The sequence below is a fragment of the Ceratotherium simum genome, chromosome 9 (assembly GCF_057802395.1).
Source record: "Ceratotherium simum simum isolate JZ-2026a chromosome 9, ASM5780239v1, whole genome shotgun sequence".
Taxonomy (NCBI): Eukaryota; Metazoa; Chordata; class Mammalia; order Perissodactyla; family Rhinocerotidae; genus Ceratotherium; species Ceratotherium simum.
This window is the reverse complement of record NC_141908.1, coordinates 12643728-12668974: the sequence shown is the minus strand read 5'-3', so window position 1 is coordinate 12668974 and position 25247 is coordinate 12643728. Positions and strand designations below refer to the sequence as shown.

Genomic DNA, 25247 nt, shown 5'->3' with positions numbered 1-25247 from the left:
GCATCTAGTGAGTAGAGGTCAAAGATGCTTCTAAACATCCTACAACACAGCTTCCCCACAACTAAGAATTATCTAGCCCAAAATGTCCACAGTGCTTAGGTTGAGAAACTCTGACCTAGATGGAGGTAGTAAATGCATTTAGATGTTCATATGCAAATATAATAAAAACTGAATCTCAAAAATATTAATAATGTTGATTTTAAAAGAAAAGGTTGCCTGGCAAAAGACAACACAACAAGATGTATTTATGGAGGGTCTAGCGTTCATCAAGTTTTGTTCTAGGTTCTGGGGTCCCAGCAACCAACAGGACAAACTTCTTGTCCTCATGGAATTTATGTTCTAGTTGGGAGAGTAGACCCCTAAGAATCACGTACATTTCATATCATGATTATAATAGTTATTGTGACAACTCATTTAATCCTCCCAATAATCCTATATGTGCTTCTATAATCCCCATTTTATAAGACACTGAGGCATATAGAGGTAAGTAGCTTGTCTAAGATCCCACAGCTGCCAGACCCAGTCGGACTTCTTTATAGCATTTAAAATTGCTCTTATAGTCAAACAGACTTTAGAGTTTAACTAGCTACGTGATTTTGGTACCATAATTTAATTTCTCTTGCTTCTTCCTTCATGTGTAGAATGGAGGTAATAAAAGTATCTCATACGGTTGTCATGAAAATTAAATGTGTTAATTTATGTAAAGTGCTTGGCATACAGCGAGGGTTAATAAGTTATATAAGGAAAATGGAAAGTGGACCTAGAATGGCTGAAAACCTACTTTAGATTAATGGTTCTCAAAGTGTGGTCCCTGGACCAGCAGCATCAGCATCACCTGGGAGCTTGTTGGAAAGGCAAACTCTTGGCCCCCAGCTCAACCCTGACTCTGGGTATGGCCGCAGCAATCTGTGTCTTAACAAGCTCTCCAGGTGACTCTGATGTAGGCTGAAGTTTGAGAACTAATGAATTAGACCATTCTGAGACAGTGACGTTTGAGCCATGACACAGTTCTTCTCAACCCTGTCCTAACTTCCTCCCTGACTACAAACATGTTTTTCCCAGTTTTATATTTCCTCCCTTCTCTTTTGCTTTACTTCTACTTGGCTTCATGCTTAGCAGATCAGATGTCTTCCCTGACACCCTTACACACCTTCTATGATCAGATGTCTTCCCTGCCACCCTTAGACACCTTCACTGTTATCCATCTTCAGTGAGCTAGTTCTTGATTCTCTTCATAGCTTTCTTCATTCATTCATGCATGCACGCAGGAAGGTTTACTGAGCCACACCAGGCACTGTGTAGATGCCAAGAGGAAGAGCAGGGAGAGGCCCATATCCTCAGGGACCCTGCCATCTAGTGGAGAGGCAGAAAGTTGTCCCTGTCCCAGGACTGGCTTCAGGGGCCAGCCAGAGCAAGGGTACTAGCTGAATCTGGAGGTGGGGATCAGACCAGCTTCTCAAAGGAGGTAACACATGGTTTGAGACTTGATGAACCAAGCCTTATAAAGTATTAAAGATCATCTGTAAGAACAGATGGGCAATAATATCAAAGAATGAATGCTTTTTAATAACAGCAAAAAAAGATAAGCATGGAGATACAGGAAAGTACTAAAGAGAAATAGTAGGATCGGCTGACTAAAGATGGTAGACATGTTCTACTATGTTTTCTTTAAAAGCAAAACCTGACAAACCAGAAGTGAATGAACTATCATTTAGTCAATGCTGGGCACTTCTTGATCACTCTCTGCTGGTGTGTTTGTTTCATTTTCTTCTTCTTCTTTTGCCTCCAAGCCTTTGCTCACCCTCTTCCTCCTGCTGGGTTTGCCTCCCTCCTCCTCCTTCCCCACCTCTGTCGGTGAAAATCCTCCTGTCTCTTAATGTCCAGGTCAAAAGCTGCCTCCCTCCAGAGGCCTTCTCTGCTCCTTCTTACTGGAGGTGATTTCTCTCCCCCAGCAAAACTAGAAACCTTGGTTTAAACTCTAATCAGTTGTTGGCACATTTTGCTGCATTCTTGTTATCAGATAGATAGATGTTGTTCTCTGGTGGATGAAAGATCCTCCAGGATCAGGACTACATCTCGCCCACCTTCGTACCACCACAACGGTACAACATCTTGCACTCAATAATTGGGGCTGGGCTTCACTGGACAGGATCACACACAGCATGGGGCTCAGAAGGCTCAATCACGGTCTCATGCTATGTCACAACAATGACTCCAGAGGAATCAAAGAGTTAAATTTCTAATCTATTCATAAACTTTAATAAGAGAAATAAAGGGCAGGAAAGCAACTTATGATTACAGAGTAAACTAAGGACGTTGATGGAGATAAGATCAATGTATCCTACTATATAAAAGAAAAATTTATTCAACAAAATGTAATAGAATAAATGCAAAGAGATAAATGACAAAGAAAAAGTATGTGACAACATTGATGAAAATATGCTGATTACATTGAAATTGATCAATATTCATAAGGTCAGTACCCAGATTCCTGTATAAAGTAGTTAAAAGAGGAGGAACAGCTTCTATACAAGGATATATAGACAATAAACCACCATGTGGAAAAATGCAGGTTTTTAGCCATTAAAGAAATACAAACTAAAACAATCAAAATATGTCATTATATACCAATTAAACATTTTTCTTCTAATGATAAAAAATTGATTTTGGCAAGGCTGAGTCCATCTCTCTCTTGTTTCTCCAAAGCCAGTGCCAAGAGAACAGTGAATCTATTAAAACTCTCTGAGGTACAATTTGGAAATATGTAAAAAGAACAATCACACTGTTTCTACATTTTAACTCAGTTATTAAATTTGGGTGAAAATGTATCAAGGAACTAATCTCAAAATGGCAAAAGAATTCTGCTAATAATTTAAAAATCAGCAAACCAAATGCCTGTCAAGTACTGCACAAAGTTTGGAATTTTACCTACTTGCAAGCTAACAAGCTACCCTGTAACTGTTTCATAGATGCCAGCAGAAGACAGGAGACTCCTGGGTCAGAGACAAAGGACTTTATTCCCTTGGGCAAAAGCTGTAGCGTGAGCTCCATGCTTGTTTGTTCTGGCTTTCCATATTTCCCAAGTCCCATGGGGGTGACAGAAAGGGCCCGTGATAGACCTGCACAGACAGTAGGCTGTGTTACCAGAAAGGCACACTGAGCTTGGAGGATTCACCACTTCTGTAGTAAGTGGAAGCATGCTTGCCCTTGGCCCAGGGAGAGAGGTGACCTCATCCTTGAAGGTCACTGACTGCAAACACAACTCTGAGAAATGGCCTGGACAAGGAGCAGTCAGGACCTTATATTCTTGGTATGACCTACGTGAATGTGCAGGGGTGCTCAGGGCCCACGGCTCACTTCTCCCAACAATGCCTCACTGATCCATTCAACAAATCCATTCAAATTTATTGAGTCACCTTCTATGTGCCTGGCACAGAATTAGATGCTCAGGATACAGCAGTGAATCAATTCCCTGCCTAAGAAGAGCTTACATTTTATCAGACAAAGCAGGTAGCAAAAGGAATTAAATAAATAACATGCTGTCACTACTGTGAGGTGTTGTGAAGACAAATGAAGCACAGTAGTGGGACAGAGAACGTCTTAAGACAGAGTGATAGACTGTAGATCTGATGGTCAGGGAAGGCCTGAGAGGGTGACTCTGGGGCACAGACCAGAATGACTAAGTGAATGAGCCATGCCTATGTGAGGGAAGAGCACCGCAGACAGATGCAACAGCACACAGCGAAGCCCTGAGAATGGAGTGTGTCATGTTCAAGGAAGTGGGAGGCCAGGTGGGCTGGAGTGCAGCGAGCAGGGGGAGAGTGGTCTGAGACAAGGGTAGAGAAGCCCAAGAAGACTTGTAATTGAGATAATATAGTTTTCTAAAATGACAGACTTTTTATACAAAATAATTTATATGAAAGAGTTAAATGGAAACAATCAGACTGAGCCCCCAGACCAGTGTACGGAGGGCAGCTTGGGGTCATGGACAAATGAGGGACAGGGCTCAGAAGAGTTGAGTCCCAGCCACCAGTCCCAAGGCAAGTCAACAAACCTCTCTCTGTTTCTTCATCTGCAAATGGGAATGATGCCTAAAAAGGGTGCAGGTAAGATCAAGGGAAACAAAATGTGTGCAAGTGTTTTCTTGTTATAAACATTTGAGGGATTAAAACTGTAAAACATGATCTACCTCAAAAGATCATGAGAGAACTGAATGTAAGGTTTAAACTGGAAGTTAAAAATAGTAGCAATAGTCATCATTTATTGAACACTTAACCCCATGCTATGGGCTTTATTTAACTATGGTTTTACAATAACCTCCTGATGGGTAAAATTATCCTCATTTTTAAATGAGGAAACAGGGCCGGCCCCGTGGCTTAGCGGTTAAGTGCGCGCTCCGCTGCTGGCGGCCCGGGTTTGGATCCCGGGTGCGCACCGACACACCGCTTCTCCGGCCATGCTGAGGCTGCGTCCCACATACAGCAACTAGAAGGATGTGCAGCTATGACATACAACTATCTACTGGGGCTTTGGGGGAAAAATAAATAAATAAATAAAATTATAAAAAAAAATAAATAAAATGAGGAAACTGAGTCTCGGAAAGCCTAAGTTGCTGCAAGTCTCTCACCTAATAAATGGTACAATATAAGAAGTGAAACTATGAAGAGAATATATAGCAACACGAAAAGTATTAAATCTGCAAAACGAAAAATTGATTTTCGGCATGAAAAATGTACGTGGCTAGGAGCATCAAAGCACGTCATGCACCCGACTGGGGCAGCATGAATGCTTTTACATTTTGGATATTCCTCGCTCTTGATATAATGCTTGTCCAATAAAATGGGGAGAAAATTATTGTGAAACTATTTCAAAGCCTAGTCACCATCTCCTTCTAAAGGATTGTCTTCATCATGTCAATTTTCTCAAAACAATCCAAAATCCAGCTCTTTCCAAGATCAAGTCCAAACCCTTCTCCTGGGCATTTACACCCTGCATGCTGCCGGCTGGACCCCAGCCATTCACGCCCCTGCCAGGCCCAACCCTCCAACAATATTTACCTCATCCAATATTTAAATTCCTTCCCTACATTTCTGTCAGTGGAAGGTCTCCTCTGCCTACAACTTCCCCCGTCTCTGTGATCCCTGAACAGCCCACACTGCTTCTGATATTTTTACCAACCACTTGACATTTACGCCTGTAAGTATTTTCATTTTGACTTCTCTGCATGTTGCTTTTTATGCCCGGAGTGGGCTCTCAAGTCTGTGCATGTAAGGAAGAACTGTACCGAGGAAGGGAGAGTAAAGGAGGACATTCTCAGAGTGTCCCTTCCTGCAGTCCAGCTTCCCAAAGATTGCCCTACGTACGTGCCAGGGGTGGGACTGCTGAAGGGAAGAAACCTCCCCCACCTGCTGCAGCCCAGGGGGCCTTCCAGAAAGAGTCTCTCTCTGGGAGCTGACTCTGAGAGCGAAGGGCCTGCTCTGGCACTCCCGAGCACCTGTCTGCTAAGCACCCTGCTTAGCCTGAGCTCTTCCTGGAGTGTTGGTAAGAAGCCAGTGGGTGACTGCTCGTCGTGCTGCAGTGACAAGAGAAGGGGCAATTTGGGCTCTGTGGTCTTTATGTTTCTATTCTACTCCCCAGAAGAGAAGTAATGCAGCTTTAGGTTGATTTAACTGTGATTGAACTATTTTTTAAAAGTGTAAGAGACTGAAAATGGGGGCCGGGTGAAGAGTTAGGGGAATTTCACGTTTTTAATTGGTTTCTACCTTTGCCCAAGGGTCAACAAAAATAACTCCAGTCCTATCCTGGATGTGAAGAACCGGAACACAGAGATTATAATCAGGAATGTCAGCAACTGCAAAGGGGGGGGTGGGGGGGAAGTGCAGGTGTGTTGCCTGTAGGGATGTGATGGGACAGGGTCAGGGACGGCATGGCAAGGAGGTTGTAAACGCTCCCTCTTCCAGACCTCTGCCAAACTCTTAGACGTAGCGCTTTCTGCGTGGAGCCAGACGGTGACCTGCAGGCCCCACGAAGCCCTGGCCGGGTAGAAGTGCTGCAGGTGGGGCGGCGGGATGGAGCCGGGTTTAGGGGCTTCCTGTTTCACTTACCAAATACCGGAGTCTCCTAATTCAGGTACGAAGATGCAAGATCAAGATTCGAGGAAACAAGAACCCGTCTGTCTGGGAGAGGGCGGGGAGGTGGCAGCTACGGAGTTCCTACGAGATTGTGAACTTTCCCCGAGAGCCCCGCAATTAGGGTTCTCCCCGCACGGAGGAGGCGGGGGGAGCCGCCCGACCGCGCGAAGGCCTGGCTTCTGTTCGCAGGTTCTCCAGACCACCCCCGCCCCCGCCCACACTGCCGCCGGGGTGGAGGTGGGAGTGGGGGGCAACTCTCCAAGCCCGCCCCTGCGCGGACACTCGGCTGCGCTCTGGGATTCCCAGCCCCACGACAGCCCGTTGCCCCGGGGACGGCGAGGAGAGGTGGGTGGGACCGGCGCGCCGAGCGGAGCTGGACTCCTGAGGGGTCCCACTCTCTATTTTTCCTCCACTGGAAAAGAGGTCCACGAAGGCTCCAGGCAGAGGCACAAAGGGGGGCTGCGGGCCAAGGAGGGAGCAGGGTAGGGCGACCTGGACTCCTCTCTGCCCTCCTCGGACACGCAGTGCCCCCTCCCACGACCCCACCCGCCTGGTCCTCGCGGAGACCCGGGGCTGCGCCTGCGTCCCCTGCCTGGGAGCCGGGAGCCGGCGCGCCGCGGAGCTATGGAAGCAGCTAACCTTTCGGTGGCCGCCACCGGCGTCGCCCTTCCCGCCGGACCCGAGACCTGCAACAGCAGCCCAAGCCCCGGCGGGGTCGTCAGGTCCACCCCAGGCGGCGCTGCCCTGCCCGGCCGAGAGCCGCCCCTCTCGGTGTTCACGGTGCTGGTGGTGACGCTGCTGGTGCTGCTGATCGCGGCCACTTTCCTGTGGAACCTGCTGGTTCTGGTCACCATCCTGCGCGTCCGCGCCTTCCATCGTGTGCCGCATAACTTGGTGGCCTCGACGGCCGTGTCAGACGTGCTAGTGGCAGCGCTGGTGATGCCACTGAGCCTGGTGAGCGAGCTGTCGGCCGGGCGACGTTGGTGGCTGGGCAGGAGACTGTGCCACGTGTGGATCTCCTTCGACGTGCTGTGCTGCACCGCCAGCATCTGGAACGTGGCGGCCATCGCCCTGGACCGCTACTGGACCATCACGCGCCACCTGCAGTACACGCTGCGCACCCGCCGCCGCGCCTCGGCGCTCATGATCGCGCTCACCTGGGCGCTCTCCGCGCTCATCGCCCTCGCGCCGCTGCTCTTTGGCTGGGGTGAGGCATACGACGCTCGGCTCCAGCGCTGCCAGGTGAGCCAGGAACCCTCCTACGCCGTCTTCTCCACCTGTGGCGCCTTCTACCTGCCGCTCGGCGTAGTGCTATTTGTCTACTGGAAGATCTACAAGGCGGCCAAGTTTCGCTTCGGCCGCCGCCGCAGGGCTGTGCTGCCGGTGCCCACAACCGTGCAGGTGAGGGGCGGACGGCGGAATGGGAGCTTGGGAAAGGGGGTCGCTGGTGGAGGACGAAGCTTGGAGAAAGGGAGTTGGTGGCGGAAGCTTGCACACCTGGGGAGCGCGCGAAAAGGTTGGCCGGCAGCGCACCTGGCGCGCACGGATAGTTTGCCATCTGCTCTTCCGAAGTGCACACAGAGGGGCGCATCACCTGCACTTGGCGCAGCACGTGGAGGGCTCGCCATCTGCGTACCTGATGCGCCCAGGGGAAGGGGTTTCGCCACCTGCACGCTAGGGCTGGAGCTGGCACCGCTGAACGACGGGGCTGAAGAGGGTTGGCAGGGGCAGCGTTTGTCGGCTGCGGTGAGGGCACGTCTGATCCACTGCTCCCTCTGTTGCTTTTCCCCTGGAGTGATTGTGTCCGTGTGAGTTCTTCCGCCACCGACTTCCTGGCCCCGGCTAGACCCAGCGGGACTGAGGTAGGCTCGAATTCATCCCGCAGATGAGGAAATTCCTGTGAGCATGCACCCCTTATTTTCTGTCTCCACCGCACCCTAGTCCATCCTCTGCACTCCAGAGACTATATTCCCCAACTCTATGGGCCAGATCCCTGCCAAGGGAGAAGTGAGGATAAAAACAGTCCAGTGTCACTTTCCTTTCACTATTCCAACCTCAGTGCCCTCCTCTAGGGACTTTGGAACGAGATAGACCCGTGGGTTCAAATCCTAGCTCGTGACATTGGGCCAACTGCTTAGTCTCTGTGGGCCTCGGTTCCTCATCTTTAAACAAGTTAATTCCTGCTTCTTGGGGCTCTTGGTGAGGAGTACATGAGATGAAGAACGTGAAGCATCTAGCACAGTGCCTGGCACACAGGGGTGGCAGAGCTGGCAGGAGTTAGGAGATCAATATTGCCTGGCAATCTACAGTAGGCTTGAAGATAACCCTGGAAATGAATGAGATGGAGGACCTGCATTTGGCAGAACTTCTAAGGTTGTATTTAGAATGGGAGCTTTGTGCCTTTGGGCCAAGCCCCCCTAATAGATGTCAGCTCCCTCCTCAGCCTAGAAGCCCCAAACTTTCCCTGTTGTTGTGGGGGGGGGGCGGCTCTCAGCCTCACTCTCCTGGAGAATAACAGGACTTATGCCCCTTTCCAAATACCATAGAGTGCGTGAGGGGGGAAATGAAAGACAGGGTTAAGTTTTTTGTTAGTTTTGTTTTAATTTTGGAAAGTTAACTCAGGTACTTAGCCTATTGAAATATATGTATTTTAAAAGCAGTGTTTTTTTCCCCTTCGTTAAATGGCAGAGGAATTTTGTAGCATAAAATAGGAACGTCAAGACTATAATTGGAAACTGTTGGTAGGGGAGAGCTTTATTGAGAATTAGTGATGTTCTTTGAAAGGTCCCTTGGAAATGTCTGGTGATTATAGTTTTTCTGTTGGATTGCCGAGGTGGGGCTGACTTTTAATAGCTACATCAATCCGATGTGCACCCAGAGAAATCACGGTCAAGTGGATGCCAAGAAAGGCTCACCAAGCCTGAGTTTAGTGTTCAATTTGACAGGCCCCATTCAGGCAGGTGATACAAAGAAGATGTGACCGCATGGGAGCCTGGCCAATCTGGGGTGGCCATTGGTGGGGAAAAAGAGCTCTGGGAGGGAGGGCAGTGTTGTGATTCTTCCACTCGCTGGCAGTGTGACCTGGAGCAATCCCCTTCTCCACTTTGGGCTGTAAGTTCTCTTCTTTAACACACAGTATTGGTCTAAATCATCGCTACAAGTCTTCAATCATATGATGCTGAGACTGTAGATGAGATGCTGTTCAAGAGCAACCTGCTTCCTTGGGCTCCAGCAAGCCTTCACGCAAACTCCTGGGTTGCTGAGTCAGCATTTGCAAGCTTTCTGGCCACAAGACATCCAAACAAAAATTTAAAATAATATGCCAGGAATGCTGTCTCTCTACCCTCCCCCCACCTGCTTTTTCTGCACTCTAGAGGAAATGAGTTGAGTTGAATTTAGATCCTGCAAAGTGTCTGTACTGCTTTCTGTGGGTGACAGAAGCTCTTCTGAAGTCTGCAGCCTCTGGTGACAAGGCTGTGTACATCCTTCATCTTTTTCAGAATTCTGTCCCTAAGTCCCAACACTAAAATATTATCAGAAAGGGATCTGTAACAGTTCCTGGACAGTGATTAATTCTTTGGGGCAAAATGCAATTTTTGAAAGTAGAGAAGGAAATAAATGTTTCCTGGGTGAGTTCCCTTCCAGGCACTGTTCTGATGCTTTACATTCCTCCTTTCATTTAATCCTTGTGATCCAGCCAAGTTGGCATTACAGTCTCTATTAGTCAGGATAAACTAAGATATACTCAGTAACATATAACCCCCAAACTAACTGTTTCTGTCACTCTCTCTCCAGCTCCATGTGGGTCTGACAGCCCTCCTGCATAGCTCTCCTCCAGGCAGTAACTCATGGATCGGGGCCACTTCTCATGTTTTAGCTATGTTGTCTTGAACATATGGCTTCCCAGGTTGCTGTGGGAGGGGAAGAGATATGTGGAGATATGGCAGCTTTTAACTGCCTCACGCTGAAGTAACATGTCACTGCTGTTCACAGTCCCTTGGCCGGCCACTGGCTGTGAAATCGAGGGGAGTGTGTGGATATTTGGTGAGCACTGTCTTTGCCACACAGCCCTCATTTTGCAGATGATAAAACTAAGGTGCCACAAAGTTAGTTCATCTAAGACCACGCAGGTATTGGGTGGAGAGGCTGAGGTTTGTACCAGATCTACAGTCACTGTTCTTTCTATTACTTTTTCATGACTCCATGCTGTCTCCAGGAACTTGACTTCTGAGCACTGTCCCACTGCTCATAAGCATCTCAACCTTCACAGGAGTGAGGCAGTCATATCCCGGTCAAGGGGGATCATGGGGAGCAGGCTCTCAAAACTAGGCACGTGAACTCTCCTTTCCAGGAGAGCTGAACACAGCTGAGCCAGAGGCACCGCCAGCTTCTTGCAGGAGGCAGGACTAATTCCTGCCCTGCCATCCTTCTTTTCAACCTCATAGACGCACCACCATGTACACAGTATAGTCTGCTCCCCCCAAAGCAACCCCCGTGGGTTATGATTATTTCCTACTGCCCTGTGCCCTTTACTGGTTAGAAAAAGAAAAAAGCAAAGTCAATAGAGATTATTTACTTGGCTTTTAAAATGTGACATCAAAATTTTTTTTCTTTTCAATTGTTTGATTGCTGTACACAAGTTGATACCAGGGCCTATTTATTCATTAGGCACGATAGGCACATTACCAAGAGCAACAATACTTTTAGAGGCCCAGGGAAATGGTTTAATTTTAATCTCTTTTAAAATAAGAGGAGAAATGAATATAATAGTAATGAATCTATAATAATGAACCCAGCTTCAATTATATTAGTCTTCACAATGTTGTGGTCATAAAATATAATTTTTAATATTTTTTAATGGAGGAAGGGGCCCACAGAGGCAATGATGCCTGGGGCTCGTAAATGTCCTAATGCGTGGTTGATACCCTTCAATCATTCACTCCATCAATAAACATGTGTTGGGAGACAGTGTGCACAGTGGTTAAGAGCATGGGATTTGGAAACAAGGAGACCTGGATTTCAATTCTTTTTGTACCACTCATTAGCACTTTAGCCAAGTGACTTAATCTAAGTCTGTATTTCCCCATAGGTAAAATGGAAATATTGCCATCTGCTTCATAATATTCTTGTGAAGAGTGAATGAGATAATAGTGTGTGTGGAGTATCTAAAACAGTAAACCATAAATGATAGCTGCTGTATTATTATTTTTTATATTCCTCTTATAAATAATAAATTATTATTTTATTCCTCTTACTGCTATTACTCACCATCGTAGGTGGATTAGTTATTTACTGGTTGTGTAACAAATTACCCCAAAGTTGAGTGGCTTAAAACAACAAGCACGTATTAACTCTGGTTTCTGTGGTCAGGCATTGGGAACGGCTTAGCTGGGTGGTTCTGGCCCAAGGGCTCTTGTGGTTGTGGCCAAGATGTTGGATGGGGCAGCAGTTATTCAAAGGCTGGACTGGGGCTGGAGACTCTGCTTCCAGAACAGCTCACTCACATGGCTGTTAGCAGGGGGTCCCTACGGGGCTGCTTGAGTGTTATCAAAACATGGCGGCTGGCTTCCCCTACTCCAAGAGAGTGAAGCAAGGAGGAAACTGCAATGCCTTCTATGATCTAGTCTCAGAAGTTCCATAGGACCACATCCCCTGTATTCTAGTCACTAGAAGTGAGTCTCTAACTCCCGCCCACACTCAAGAGAAGGGGAATTAGGCTCCACCTTTGGGAGAAGTGTCAGTGAACCTGTGGACATTTTTTAAATCACCCAATAAGACAGGCAGATGGTGTTCAACATTACCTGACTGACTTTTACTGCCCTATATCTATCAGGCAATGTGGTGGCCTCTGAGGTTTCAAAGAATGGGCAAGCAAGGTCTCTGCTCACAAGGGATTAATTTTAATAGACCACAATTATAGAATTATAAATGCAATGAAGTCTATATTATAGGTGCTCTGCTATAAGTCTGCCCAGGGAACAATGGTCCTGAAAGACTGAATAGTGTACGGCAAAGCACTTTGTAAACTGTAGAGGGCAAAATAAATGTGTTGTATTGAGCTGTAGGGTTTGTGACAACTTGGATCTGAGTTTTAGATAATGTTATGTACAAAATATTTGGCTCTCTAAGCCAACTCTCTTTATTAACACTAACAAGTTTGTGTGTTTGAAGCATAGAGGACGTAAGCCCTGAGCGACCTGAAATCTGTACAGAGCGCTTTATGTTTTTGTCACTTGTCCAACGTTTAGTTGTCATCTGGACCACCCCAAAGACTAAAAGCAGCTGGTGGGTTTGTGGAGGGAACCACATTTGGGACCCGGGTTCAGTCAGAGCTCAGCTATGGGAAGAGGGTGGAAAATCACCACCCTCGCTTTGATTCTGTCTATAAAAAGAACTGTGGGTGCAAACACATTCCCATGCCAGACTGCGAGGTTATTTTAATTTTAGAGAAGTAAATTTTATGAATCAAATTGTATCAGTGGTAACAAAACATCTGCCTTATGGTTTGATTCTTTTAAGATTGGCACCTAACTGAGAGTTTCCAGAAGTTCTTGGGTGCACCAAGGAGCGTTTTTTCTAAACCTTCAGAAATATCCCTGGGCTTCCCCTCTCTATAAACTTCTCCCTTGTTCTCCTTACATCATTACGTTCATTCTGCCTCTTTATCTCCACTTCATTTCTCTTTTCTCTCTGAGTGGAGTTTTGGGGAGTGGTGGAGGGGGAGAATGAGAAACGAAGAGGGATGTAGACAAGTACAGTTCAGGGACCGTGTATTTTCACCCAGGGCCTTGCAACAGGCTACTTCTTAAGTCGGTGTAGTTCTTGGAGAAGACTGAGCTTCTCAGTGGAAGAATGAGATCCAAATTTCACAGTTCTTAACCTTTTGGTAGGTCACAGAATTCCTTGCAAATCAAAGAAAACTTGCTGCCTAGACAGGTATGTAGGTGCTTTCTCACTCAATTTGCATTGGGCACTCCCTGAGGCCCATCTCTGGAGAGTGATGCTCAGCCTTTCCTCCCCTCTGGCTCTCCTGAGGGATGGAACCCTCAGTAGTGCAGTAGTAACTGGGACTCTCTGAGGCAGGACAGCAGTCGTCAGGGTAGGCAGGGTCCCCTAGGGGGCATATCAGAACAGAGGCTGGACAATGCATGTGCAAAAGGCAAAATGTCCCCTCTCTCCATTACACCCTCCCCCTGCGCCATGAATCTCTGGTCTGGGAGTGCAGAGACCTCAGGGCAAGAACTCTTGCTTCAGCAGAGGACCTTCCGTTGGCATCCACTCATAAAGGGGGATGACTTTAGATCAGATGATAGTAGAGCTGAAAACACAAATGTAGCCTAACTTGAACACACTCGATTACATTTTCCCCTTCTCAGCATTAACTCCAGTGAGTTCTTAGCCATTCCAGGGTGACTAAGCCATTCCAGGGTGACTAAACTCCCCACAAAAATCCATGTTTCCAAATATAAGAATGATAGCAATTGTACCTTATGTTATAATCATACTCCAAAACTTAGCAAAACTCTACTCTGTTGGGTATATAATTACACTGAAGGGAAAGTTCATTTTCTTCAAGCCTAGCAGTGATCTGCTTTCATTTTTTACAAGAAGACTTCCTTGATTTATTTTCTTAGCTTCTCTTGCACAAGAGAAGCAACTGAGAAAATTTCCTATTCTAGTTTGTCAGACAAGCTAGACAGCTTCTGTTTACTTTGAGGGGCTATTTTGGTGAGTTATCTCTTTCAAGTGCCTTCAAGAAATGCGACTTAGAGCTTGGTTATCTCAGTAAATCTTGGGCAGAGAGAATGGAGGGCCCGGTGCTCTAAGTCCTAACCTGCTGAACTCTGGTTAGAAATGGGGAATTCCAGTTACAATCCAGATTGCCTTCAACCAAAACTAGAAAGCTCTCCATGTCCCCCGTCTCTCAGATGTTGTAGGGCTTCACTGGTCACTAGGGTTAGTGTGGTTGCCTCAATACCAGCCATGTAAAGAGTCTTGCCACACTGGATGCCTGACCCGTGTGGCCACAGTGCAAACTGGAAGGTTCCCAAGTGATTAGGAACCATCTTTTTTCTTTCTGCTTTCCTTTTCTATTTCTTATTAGGATGTTTATCTGACAATGTTAGAGGATTACAAATGTTTGTGGGCTCTTTCTGTGGCAGCTGGAATTTTTTTTATTAGAAGAGAGGGAAGGGACAAGGGGACATGAAGCTGACATTTATGAGGTCCTACTATGGGGTATGTACTACTGTCTCATTGTAATCCTCACTGTAAGCCTACAATACAAATAAGGTTTTTCATGGTTAGGGTTGTGGAAATGGGGGTTCAGATTGGAATCCTATCTAATCACTAACTTGCTCTGAGCCTTGGTTTCCTTCCTTATTGGTTGCTGCTATAAGTGAGTAAGATAGTGTGTGGAACCAGCTAGCCAAGTACTGGACAGCTGTCAAGAACTGTGAAGGTCTGAGATTTTACCCTGCTTGCAAACTAAAAAGTCAGCCTGCCACAGTTTACTGGATGCTGGCAGAAGACTGGAGACTTCTGGATCCGAGTCAAAAGACTTTTATTACTCGTGGCACACAGGCAGCATGAGCTTAATGTCTGCATTGGTTCCCCTTTCCCTCACAGTCCCATGGGAGTGACACAGTGGCCCAGATGGATTTGCGTCACAGTAGAGGAACTCTCAGATTAGGGAACTCAAGTCTGTGTTGACCAGTGTTAGACAATAAATAAACCTGCCTTCCACTCTTAGGAAACCTGAATCTTTTATAACGGGTCGCAAGCAAACCTGCCCTCTTTTCCACTGGGAGACACTATCTCTGTCTTCCCAGGCTGTTTGCCTTACAAACATCCTCGACAAGCTGTCCAAATCAAGGGGTGTCAGTGTCTTTGCCAGCAAGATGTGCAGCAACACAAGAGACGTGCAAGAGAACTGTCTCCTCCAATCATGTATTTATTCACTAAATATTTATTGAGTTTTCACTATATACCATACATTACATTGGGTCCTGGGGATTTTTTAGTGGACAGGACACTCATGGTCACTGCCCTCCTGGAGTGTTGGTCATGACACAATATTCTGAATGATGACTTAGAATCCATGATATCAGAGTACTTATGGGAACAGTGGGACAGAATATTTGAAATTGGGACTTACTGGGAAATAAGTAATAAGTACATAGTCCCTATACAGACAGGTAATTAATAAATGTGTGAGCATAGATTGTCTGGCAGATTTGGTCCTTAATTCATTTTAGATGGAAAAGTCTCAGACTCTATGGGGATATTTAGGTAAACCCATCTTTTAGGTCATGTCTCAGTGTGGCAGAAAGAAACCATATAGATCTGGAACCAGACAGACTGGGCAGGCACCTTGGTTCTGCTTTTCCCTGCTTGTGTGGCCTTGGCCATGGCATTTGATGTCTCCAAACTTCTGTGTATTCAGATCACCTTTCCTCTTACAGCAGGCCCCAAAAGTGCCAGGTGCTACTGGTTGTGTGCATTCCACAGTCTGTATTCTTGCCTTCAGATTAGCGGATTCTAACTCAGGGTCACAGGCCTCTTAGGCCTGAATGGTCTGTCTTCAGACAAGTGTACAGGGAAGTCATGGTGAAGAAGCTGAGGAGAGAGAAACCAAAGAGGAAAGATGGAGAAGCTCAGGGATGGCCCTAGAGCTGGTTGCTGGAGGCCCTAGAAATTGCCCAAGAAGCCACAGATGTCCATTTTAAAAGCACCCCAAGTATAGATATGATCCTTAAAATAGGTTCTGTGGGAACCTATTCAGATCAATCACTTTTACTAAAGGTGCAGAATAACAAGCAGGGGTTAAGAGTGTGGTCTCTAGTTCAAAATACTCAAGTTTGACTTCCAGCTCCAACAATAAGCGACTGTGTGACCTTGGATATGGTATTTAGCCTCTCAGAGTGTTTTCTCAACTGTAAAATGGAGATGATAACAACACCTCAAAGGTTTGGTGTGAGGGTGACTTAAAGTCATCCATTCTAAGCGTTTAGCACAGTGTCTGTTTTATAGTAGCTTCTCCGGAATTCTTAGTGTCTTTTGGTTTTCTATTGGGTATCACATTTCAAACGAAAAAAGCCAAACTAATCAGTCTCCTAGCAAACCAGGATCATCCCTGATTGACTTTTTCTTTGAGTCTGTTTCTGGAAAGATTCCATTGTCTTCCAGCATCACTGTGCACAGGGCGTAGCAGGCTCAGGTGAAGATCAGTGAACACAGGCTTCTAGCAAACAGACCCCTTGGTGGAGCAAAGGTGGACTCTGCTAAATGCTACAGTCGGGGAGGCTGGAGGTGTTTTAAACCTGTTTAATCAGAGGAATTACTTTCTCTATTTCTCCTCCCCCAGGATTCCTTAGAACTGAATTTGCCCCATTTCTTTACTTCAATAGCTTAACAAGGATTTAGAATTTACATTACCCAGTGGAGGAACTCATAGCCTGGGAGGCCATTTAGGTCAGCAGAGAAATGGCTGGAAAAGTGCCCATGAATGAGCTTAGTGGGAGGAAAACAAACAAATCTCCTTCCACTTCCTCTCATGCTCTGATAGTATTTTTCTCTCCTGACAACAGACGGCTAAATATTCACGGGGTGATTTCAGGAGGCCATGTTTTATGGCTCAGCCTTCCTCTGGTGACTTGATGATGGTCTACTATGAGGGAATTGGTCGTACTGTCTCTTCTAAAGGGGAAAGGGGACATGCAGCTCCCACCTGCCTGTGGGAGGACTGGGAAACCTCGGAACGGCTCATGAAAGAGGGGCTCTGGCTGGCCCTCAGAGGGTGCGTGTCTGCCAAGCCAGGCCTTTACGGGGTGGGCGGGGCGTGGGCAGGGAGGAGGGAAATGCTGTTTGTTCTCTTGCTGGAATCACTTGCCTTTCCATTCTGTCTCTCCAAGTGGCAGGCGAGAGGATGCGGGTATATACTCGCAAAGGAGAGGAATCTTCTTTGTCCACATCTCCATGGTCTGTTTTCAGGCTGATTTAGTGATTTTCCAAATAACTGGAGCCAGAGGTGGTGGGGGAAGTAGCAGAAGACACAGAATTTGAGGGTGGTGCTGAGAGTGAGGAGTCCTGGGCTTTCAGGAGTCAGGCCACCTGGGAACTGCTCCACCCCCTTAGCTTGGCCGTCCTGACCGAAGTGACAGAAGACAAGGGAATGTGCTCTGGACACTGTAAAGTGCCCCATGGTCGTGTGGCTGTTCTGACAGTTGCTTTCCATTGCGTCTGGGAGAAAAACTAGACACGATCCTTGCCTAGAAGCCTCTTGCCTCCAGCATCTGTGGCCTTACTGACAGCATTCCAGGATGGAAGGAAAATGCAGATGTGGAGCGTTCTGTTGCAAGGATCAGTCGTTAATTTGGCAGCTGTTTCCTGGGCAGGCAGTGTACAAGGAAGACACAGTCCCTGCCCTTGTCCAGCTTGGACCAGAGAGGAGCCAGCTACAACACCCATAATGACACAAATTGCTAAGGAAGAGGAGAACATGGTACCAAACAGGGAGACGTGACTGAGTTTAGAGGGTCAGGAAGGCTACTCTGAGAGGGTTGGTGGCCTTTAAGCTGAGACCCGAGAGGTAAATTGGAGCTAACCAAAGGATGAGGGTAGGAGCAGAGAGTGTGCTGGAGGCTCCTTAAACGGTAGCTAATTATTACTACAAAGGCATTTACAGTTTATTTTTCTAAAGCTAGGCAATACAGATTATCCCATAATTTAAACTGAATCCATTTAGCACAGTAATTATATAATTTCTTACAAGATTAATGTGTCAAGGCTGCGTCTCCAGCTGCAAACTTTGTGAGGGGCAGGCCTGGGTCTGTTCTATTCAGGGTCCTAGTCCCAGTGCCAAGCACACTCCATGAGTATAGGATGGGTGAGTCCATGTGTCAGGGGTTGTGCTGGGCACCCAACACACATTCCCAATTCACCTCCACAGTGGCCCTATGGTGGGGGGAAGGGGACTTTGGTCACCCAGCTTCATAGATGGGACTCAAGCCTGGGTCTGACACCAATGCCCCTGCTCTCCACTGCCTCCCTCCTACTTTATATCATATTATTTGACATTGTGGGGACTGCCACTCTCACTCCCTGACCCTTCAGAACTTATTTTAACCTACAGTTTCGGGAACTTTTTCACCTAATATTTTTTGATGGATTATGGTACATGTGCCCCTTGAAAGAGGCTGGAGGGGAAGTGTTGGTCAAGACTGGAGTAGCTTCATGTTGCTTTACTCATCCAGCATTATGTTTTATTTTTTAATTCCACATTTCCTTTGTTCCAAGGTGAAGGAGGCCCCTCATGAGGCTGAGATGGTGTTCACGGCGCGTCGCCCAACGGTGACCTTTCAGGCAGGCGGAGACTCGTGGCGGGAGCAGAAGGAGAAGCGGGCAGCTATGATGGTGGGCATTCTCATTGGCGTGTTTGTGCTGTGCTGGATTCCCTTCTTCCTGACGGAGCTCATCAGCCCCCTCTGTGCCTGCAGCCTGCCCCCCATCTGGAAAAGCATATTCTTGTGGCTTGGCTACTCCAATTCTTTCTTCAACCCCCTGATTTACACAGCGTTTAACAAGAACTACAACAACGCCTTCAAGAGCCTCTTCACCAAGCAGAGATAAGCACAGGGCTTGGAGAGACATGTGGGTCGGGTTGTGGGGAGGGAACTTGTATTTCTCCCCTTCACCAGTGATCTAGGAGCCTTCTCTCCACGGCTGAGTGTTAAGGACGTTTTAGAGCCATACTGCTGGGCCTGGACTGTAGGAGCGGCAAGGCCAAAGGCTCTTCAGAAAGACAGCAAATGTGTGGCAAGCGTGCAGCTATGCCCTCTTCCCATGAGTGGCAGACATTGCTAACTGATCGTGGCATGTTTCCTTACTGAGCAGGAACACTGCCTCACAATCCTTTCCAGATAGCACTTGAGGCAGTTGCTGTTAGTCGCTGGGAATTGACACAAGAGTCAAAGCTGATTTGCCTTTCCTTTATCTAATACCATATTCCTCAGAGGGTCTCTCAGCACAGGGCTGAGTGGCCTGTTAGATCATCCACTCAGAAGATGATCTCTTTTGTGAAACAGTCCTCCTCCCACCCTTTATCCACTCCATTCAATTTATCTTCTCCCATCTCCAACACAGTGTATCCCAATTTGGGAGAAGAGGATCATCTGAACTTTTGTTTTTAAAAAAAGTGTCCAATGCAACCCATATTTAATGAATCAGACTTTCAAAGAAGAGGTCTGGTAATTTATATATTATTAACTTCTCTAGGTAATTTTTTTTCTTATCAGTGAGAGACACTGCTGGATGCTTAGGTTGCTCTTTAGACAAATTATTGGCATTTCTAGTGGCTGCAGCCCAGGCAGCAGTGCTTTTCAAAGCTTCCCAGCTGATTCCACCGTGCAGCCAGCCTTGAGAACCCCTGGTGAGGTCCTTTCTCTGCTTCTGTATGAGGGAGAGCAGCTGTGAGAAATTTCCCCATGACTTCACCATACTGGTATGTATAATAAAAATACTTTCAAAGCATTCATCTCTAGGCTCAGAATCATTCATCTGTGTAAGTGATCACACACACACATACATATATACATATACGTGTGTATGTCATTGAGATGGGAAAAATGCCTGTTGCGGAACTAAAACACAAACAACACCAACAAAACCCCCCCAAAACTGCCACAGTGCATCCTGGCCTTCCTGCAAATATGAAATGTGGCCCAGGTGTATAGGAATCCAAGGGCCTGGATGAGGAGGATACCTGGACTAAGTCATCTTGGCCACAGTCTGATTTTGGAGGTGGGCTGGCTGCCTACTGATTAGGTTTTAATTTAACAGTCACCACTGGCTTGATGTCTGAGGTGTGCAGACATACTTTAAGCTTACACTATAGAGTACCTGCACCTTGGGGTTTATCAGAGAATAGAGGTCCACAGTGCCTTTTCCAAAATCTTTGGGACCAGATAGGTTTTGGGATTTAGAATTTTTTCAGTTTTAGAAAGGCAATATGGTATCAAGTCCATAAATTAGATAACACCCCCAGCTGGGTCTGGGGCAGCAGCCTCTAATCAAACACATGGATATTTCTGCAGTAAAATGTATGAATATTTACACTGTGAGAAAAGGACTAAAAATAGCCTCATGCTGGGTCACATCAGATTTTGTCATCACGTGAGTCAGAAACGACCTGTGTTTCCTGAACTTTTTGTGTTTTTGCAATTGAGGACCTGTATAACCTCCAACTATCCCAGTCCCAGCTCTGCTTGATCTCAGCCCTGTTGAGAAGAAAAAGTTGGAGTCTGGGAAGAGCACGTGGTCCACCTATTCCTTTGTTGCTAGGGGTTGGGACATCAAAAAGGTGCTTGGTGTGCTCCCTATGACAGCCTTCTTGGAGTCACACTTTGGAATTTTGTTCTTTTTCTTCATTGGAAGATGCTTCAAGAAACAGTCTTATGAAACCTATCAATGCATTTCACATAAAGATGTAGTTCAAGTCATCAGATGATTACAATCTTTGTGAACGAATGTTTTCTTTTGATAATGAGGACTTTTAATTGACTATGTTTCCATTTTCATTTTGATCAGGAGGAAGTACAGAACCAAATTTCTGACTTGACTTTGGAATCTATGTAGGAACTGGTAACCTACTTATTTGTGTTGAATGTTTCTAGCCAGTCTGTAATTCCAATTCTTATTTAGGTTTTCCCTATCCTAGTGTTATTTAGGTTTTCCCTATCCTAGTGTTTTATGTTCTATTTATATTTTACCATCATATTCTGTGTATTTCCTACAAGCCACCTCAAATCCTCTGTGAACTAAGGCAGAGTAGGAAGGACTAGGAGATGACTGACAACCTGGAGGGGGTGGAGGTACACTATTATCAATCAAATGGTGTTCTCAGGTTCTAAGTCATCCCTAGTGTTTTAAGGGCTAGAGCTCAAGCCTGGGGCTACTGGGGATTTTCCCTCGTGGCTGAAAGACACTAGGTGGTGGTAATGATCTTCCCCCATCCCTCTCTTCATAAAACACACAATCAAATTATAAGAGTACTAGTCATTGAGCACCCACCATGTGCAGCTGTTGTACTAGGTGTTACATACAAATGCTCATTTAATCCTACATCTATCCTACAAGGTAGGTATTGTCCTCATTTAACCAGTTCTAAGAGGGTTAAGCAGGGGCCAGCCTGGTGGAGCAGTGGTTAAGTGTGCGCACTCTGCTTCGGCGGCCCGGGGTTCGCAGGTTCGGATCCAGGGTGCGGACCGACACACTGCTTGTCAAGCCTGTGGCGGCATCCCATATAAAGTAGAGGAAGATGGGCATGGATGTTAGCCCAGGGCCAATCTACCTCAGCGAAAAAGAGGAGGATTGGCATCAGATGTTAGCTCAGGGCTGATCTTCCTCACAAAAAAAAAAACCAACAAAAAACAAACAAACAAAAGATAAGAGGGTAAGCAGCTTGCCTGTGGTCACACAGTGAGTACATGCAGAAAAGGTATCTGGACTCAAGTCTGCCTGTATTCAAACATGGGAAAGGTAAAGGGAACCCAACAGAAATCTGACTGGGCTCCACATTCCAACATCCGCAGCACGAGACCTCACCTGGTGTAGTGGATCGGCTTGCAATGATCTAGCTGGATTCCCGGCAGGAGCCTTAGAGGAAGAGTCTAGGTATGGTTGGGGGGGCATCTATGGGAGTTTTGGTTTACTCTCACTATTGGATAGGATGCTTTCTCATTGTATTCATTTGGCTTGGGCTTTGACTTAATGTAGGATCATATGGAAGCATCCCAGGCAGAAGGAATCACTTACGTCGAGTCCTTCCTAAAAGGAGGTTGTTTGCTTGCTAATTTGGTGGCAACTTCCATTGGACTTTTTAGACTTGAACCTTTTTTTTCAGTTAGTGAGGCCTTCCCTGACCACTCACTATAATTAAAAAATGCTCAATTTCTGAAACAGATCAGTTGATGATTGACTTTATGTAAGGATGCACTTGTAATTCTTTTTAATACAGAGTATCAGATATAGAAGTCTACTGACAAAATATCTGATTTACAATGAACATTCCAGGAACTTCCCCTTAATAAGCATAATGTGTCTGTTCTGCCTCAAATCTCTTTGTACAACATGACTAAGATGGGGTTGGGAGGCTGCAAGAGGAATTAAATCTCTTCCCTGTCAGGATTTATTTGCTGATTAAGGGAGCACTCAAGTGTCTTCATGTCAGAATCCAATTCCACAAAGTTCCAGGCCTGTAGGATGGATGTGGCTAACCTAATAGTTTTATTCTGTAAATTTAGTCATGTATGATGTAAAGTATACTATGTTTCTCCCCTTTAACACGGCCTCCACGTTTCTTCAGGCATGTCTGAAGGGAATTTGGATTCTGATCGTGGTTGCTGTCCTCTGTGAGCATCTATTCCACACGTGGGTACCATCCCCAGAAGCCTATTCTTCTGGCCCCTGATCCGGTCCCTCCACACTAATGCTGGATGGTACAGAGAAGTGTCTTTTAAACACCAGGTCACAGCCTATCATGAAATCAATTTGGTGGTTGTCTGTCAGCTGTGTTCTCAATAACTGTGCACAATTACTACAAAAGCTCAGCGGTGTGGAGCAACAAGCCTTTATTTCTTGCTGTGCTGTCTGTGAGTTGGCTGGGGTTTCACTGATCTAGGCTGGGCTCTTCTGGGCTCGGCTTCAATCTGCAGGTTGGGTCTCTGTTTGCTCCTTGTGTCACTCGTCCTCCTTGGGCCAGCAGGGTACGTTCTTCTCAAGAGAGGCGTGTAAGAGGGCAAGCCCAACCACACAAGCACATTTTCAAACTCAAATATTTGTTGGTTGAATGAATGAGTTAACGGGGATTTATTTTTCACATGGAACAAGAAATATGGAGGCAGGTGGTCCCCAGGTTGCTCATATCAAGTCTGCTAACAAGCCATAGACTGAGCAAAAGCCCAAAGTGAAGGGGTGGGGAAGTACATTCCACTTGCCAGGAAGCCATCACAAAGGTGTGTGCTCCGTGGGAATTAAAAATGGAAACCAATAATTCAATGCTCAGCATTTTTAAAAAGTTAAGTAGAACAGGAAAAAAATCAGTGTGTAGTATAGAAAGGGTAAGCCTTGTCTCATAAAACTTTTGCTTCAGGTATACTTTCATCTGGATTATTAGTGGGCTCTTTACTGGGCTCCTGCTTCCTCCCCTGTGTCCCCTGCAGTCTGCAGTCAGCACAGATCTCTATTAAAATCTTCTCAAAACCCTGCAATGGTTTCCCACGCAGGTCCCCTTCATGTTCCTCAAACTCACCTACCGGGCATGCTCCTACCTCAAGGCCTGACACCGGCTCCTCCCGCTGCCAGGAATTTCCCTCACAGGGGTCTATGGGACTCATTCCCTCACTAGTTGTGAGGTTTATTTGTTTATATTTATGTAATGCTAAGAACACAGTTATCCTAAAGAAGAGGCAATTAACAGAGTTTTTTCTAAACAGGATTTTGATCATAAAAACACCAGTAATTCAAACCTCTAAATCAGAAAAGCACATAAATATAGAAAAATGTAAAACATATTTTCTCTTACCTGAATTAACCTGAGAACACCTAAATATTTTCTTTAAGAGATATCAATATTAAAGTCATGCAAAGAAACTGTACTCATAGTGTTTATAAAACCAATACCTGGTTTATACATGACAAAAATAAAAGCATATAAAATAATGCACAGTTTATAGAATTCAAAGAAAATCAGGGTGACTAAGAGTCGGGTGAAAGAAGGCAGTTAGGGGCAGGAGACGTTTGTAAAGAGGGGCGCTCCGGCCATGACTGTGGCAAGCCCAGATGACCTAAGAAGCTCTGGACGCCGAGCATCCCTGATAGGAGGGATAAAGCCTGAATCTCTAACAGACAGCAGATTAACTGATGCTCTGGAAAAATGTCCACAATTACAACCCAGGTAGTTTTCAGTACAGAATGTAAAGCAGGAGTCCCTAACTACTCACTATAAAATTGCAACCGTCACCACCAAACCAGACACTCCGGATCCCTGTTCCTCGCTTAATCAGCACATTGAAGCAACATGTCATGTGGTTTATCTATTTACCTTGTTGTGTTTCCCCAGAGTATAGCCCTAAGAGGGCAGGTGTCTGCTTCGTTCACTGCTGTATTCCCAGGGCCTGAGCCATAGGAGAAGCTCAAATATTTGTTGGTTGAATGAATGAGTTAACAGGGATTTATTTTCCTCATGGAAGAAGAAATACGGAGGCCAGTGGTCCCCAGGTTGGTTCAGATGCTCACGATGCCTTCAGGCAGCCAGGCTCTTTCCACCTTTCACTCTGCCAAGCTCAGTGTGTCAGGATGTCTCTTCTCACAGTCTCAAAAGGCTAAGCTGCTCCACCACCTTGTCCTTCCCCAACAACTTGCAAAAACAGAAGCTCTCCTAATGCATCTTACGCTGATTATCAGCAGGAAAGTCTCCTCCCTACTCGCCATAACTGGGTTAGACACACATCTGTAAACGAATTCTTGGCAAGCAGAAATAGGATTCCTATGACTGTTTTAGAACAGCTGTCATGAGTCCTCACCTGGGCTGGACACATTCCACATCAGAGGCAGATAAAATCAGAGCTCTGCTGGTACGGAAAGAGGGGCGGGGAAGGGATCACCCACAGCAGGTTTCCACAGAGGACAACATGGCTCCTGGAGAATGCTAACAGCTCCCCTTGGACCATGGTACAGGGGTACCATCTCCACCTTTTCCAGCCCAAAAGCCAGAGGACCTGGGGTTGTGCTGTGATTCTCACGAGATGGAGGCAACCCTGCAGCAGCCCTAGTCTCTTCCCGGGGCGCAGCCACTTCACAGGCCATCTCCCCATCCCCACCCCCTCCTTTCCAGCCCCACACGCTCACACATCAGAGCAGAACCACCCTCACTGCTTCGTCTCCCAAAGCTGCTCCACCAGAGGAGGACGGTGCCCTTTCACTTCCCTATTTCCCTCCAGACCCAAGAAAACGAGAGCTTAACTACTGTTGGCTCAAGGGCCTAAATTCCTAAGGAAAGCAGATTTACTGAATGAGAATCTTCTCTCTTATTTTTGTTTTTTAGAAAAGTAAACCAAA

At 46.2% G+C, this 25247-nt stretch overlaps 1 protein-coding gene across 1 annotated transcript; it reads left to right on the top strand.

Moving 5' to 3' along the window:
- Positions 1–6707: 6707 nt before the first annotated feature.
- On the top strand, positions 6708–19667 carry LOC101391560 (5-hydroxytryptamine receptor 5B). Its single transcript, XM_004423889.3, has 2 exons — positions 6708–7532; positions 18429–19667. The coding sequence occupies exons 1-2, from the start codon at positions 6756–6758 to the stop codon at positions 18759–18761; spliced, it is 1110 nt and encodes a 369-aa protein (XP_004423946.1). The 5' UTR covers positions 6708–6755; the 3' UTR covers positions 18762–19667.
- The last annotated feature ends 5580 nt before the right edge of the window (positions 19668–25247 follow it).

Coding starts and splice junctions, on each gene's coding strand:
- LOC101391560 (XM_004423889.3), top strand. CDS start 6,756: ATGGAAGCAGCTAACCTTTCGGTGGCCGCCACCGGCGTCGCCCTTCCC. Junction 7,533..18,428: donor CGGTGCCCACAACCGTGCAG/GTGAGGGGCGGA, acceptor CTTTGTTCCAAG/GTGAAGGAGGCCCCTCATGA.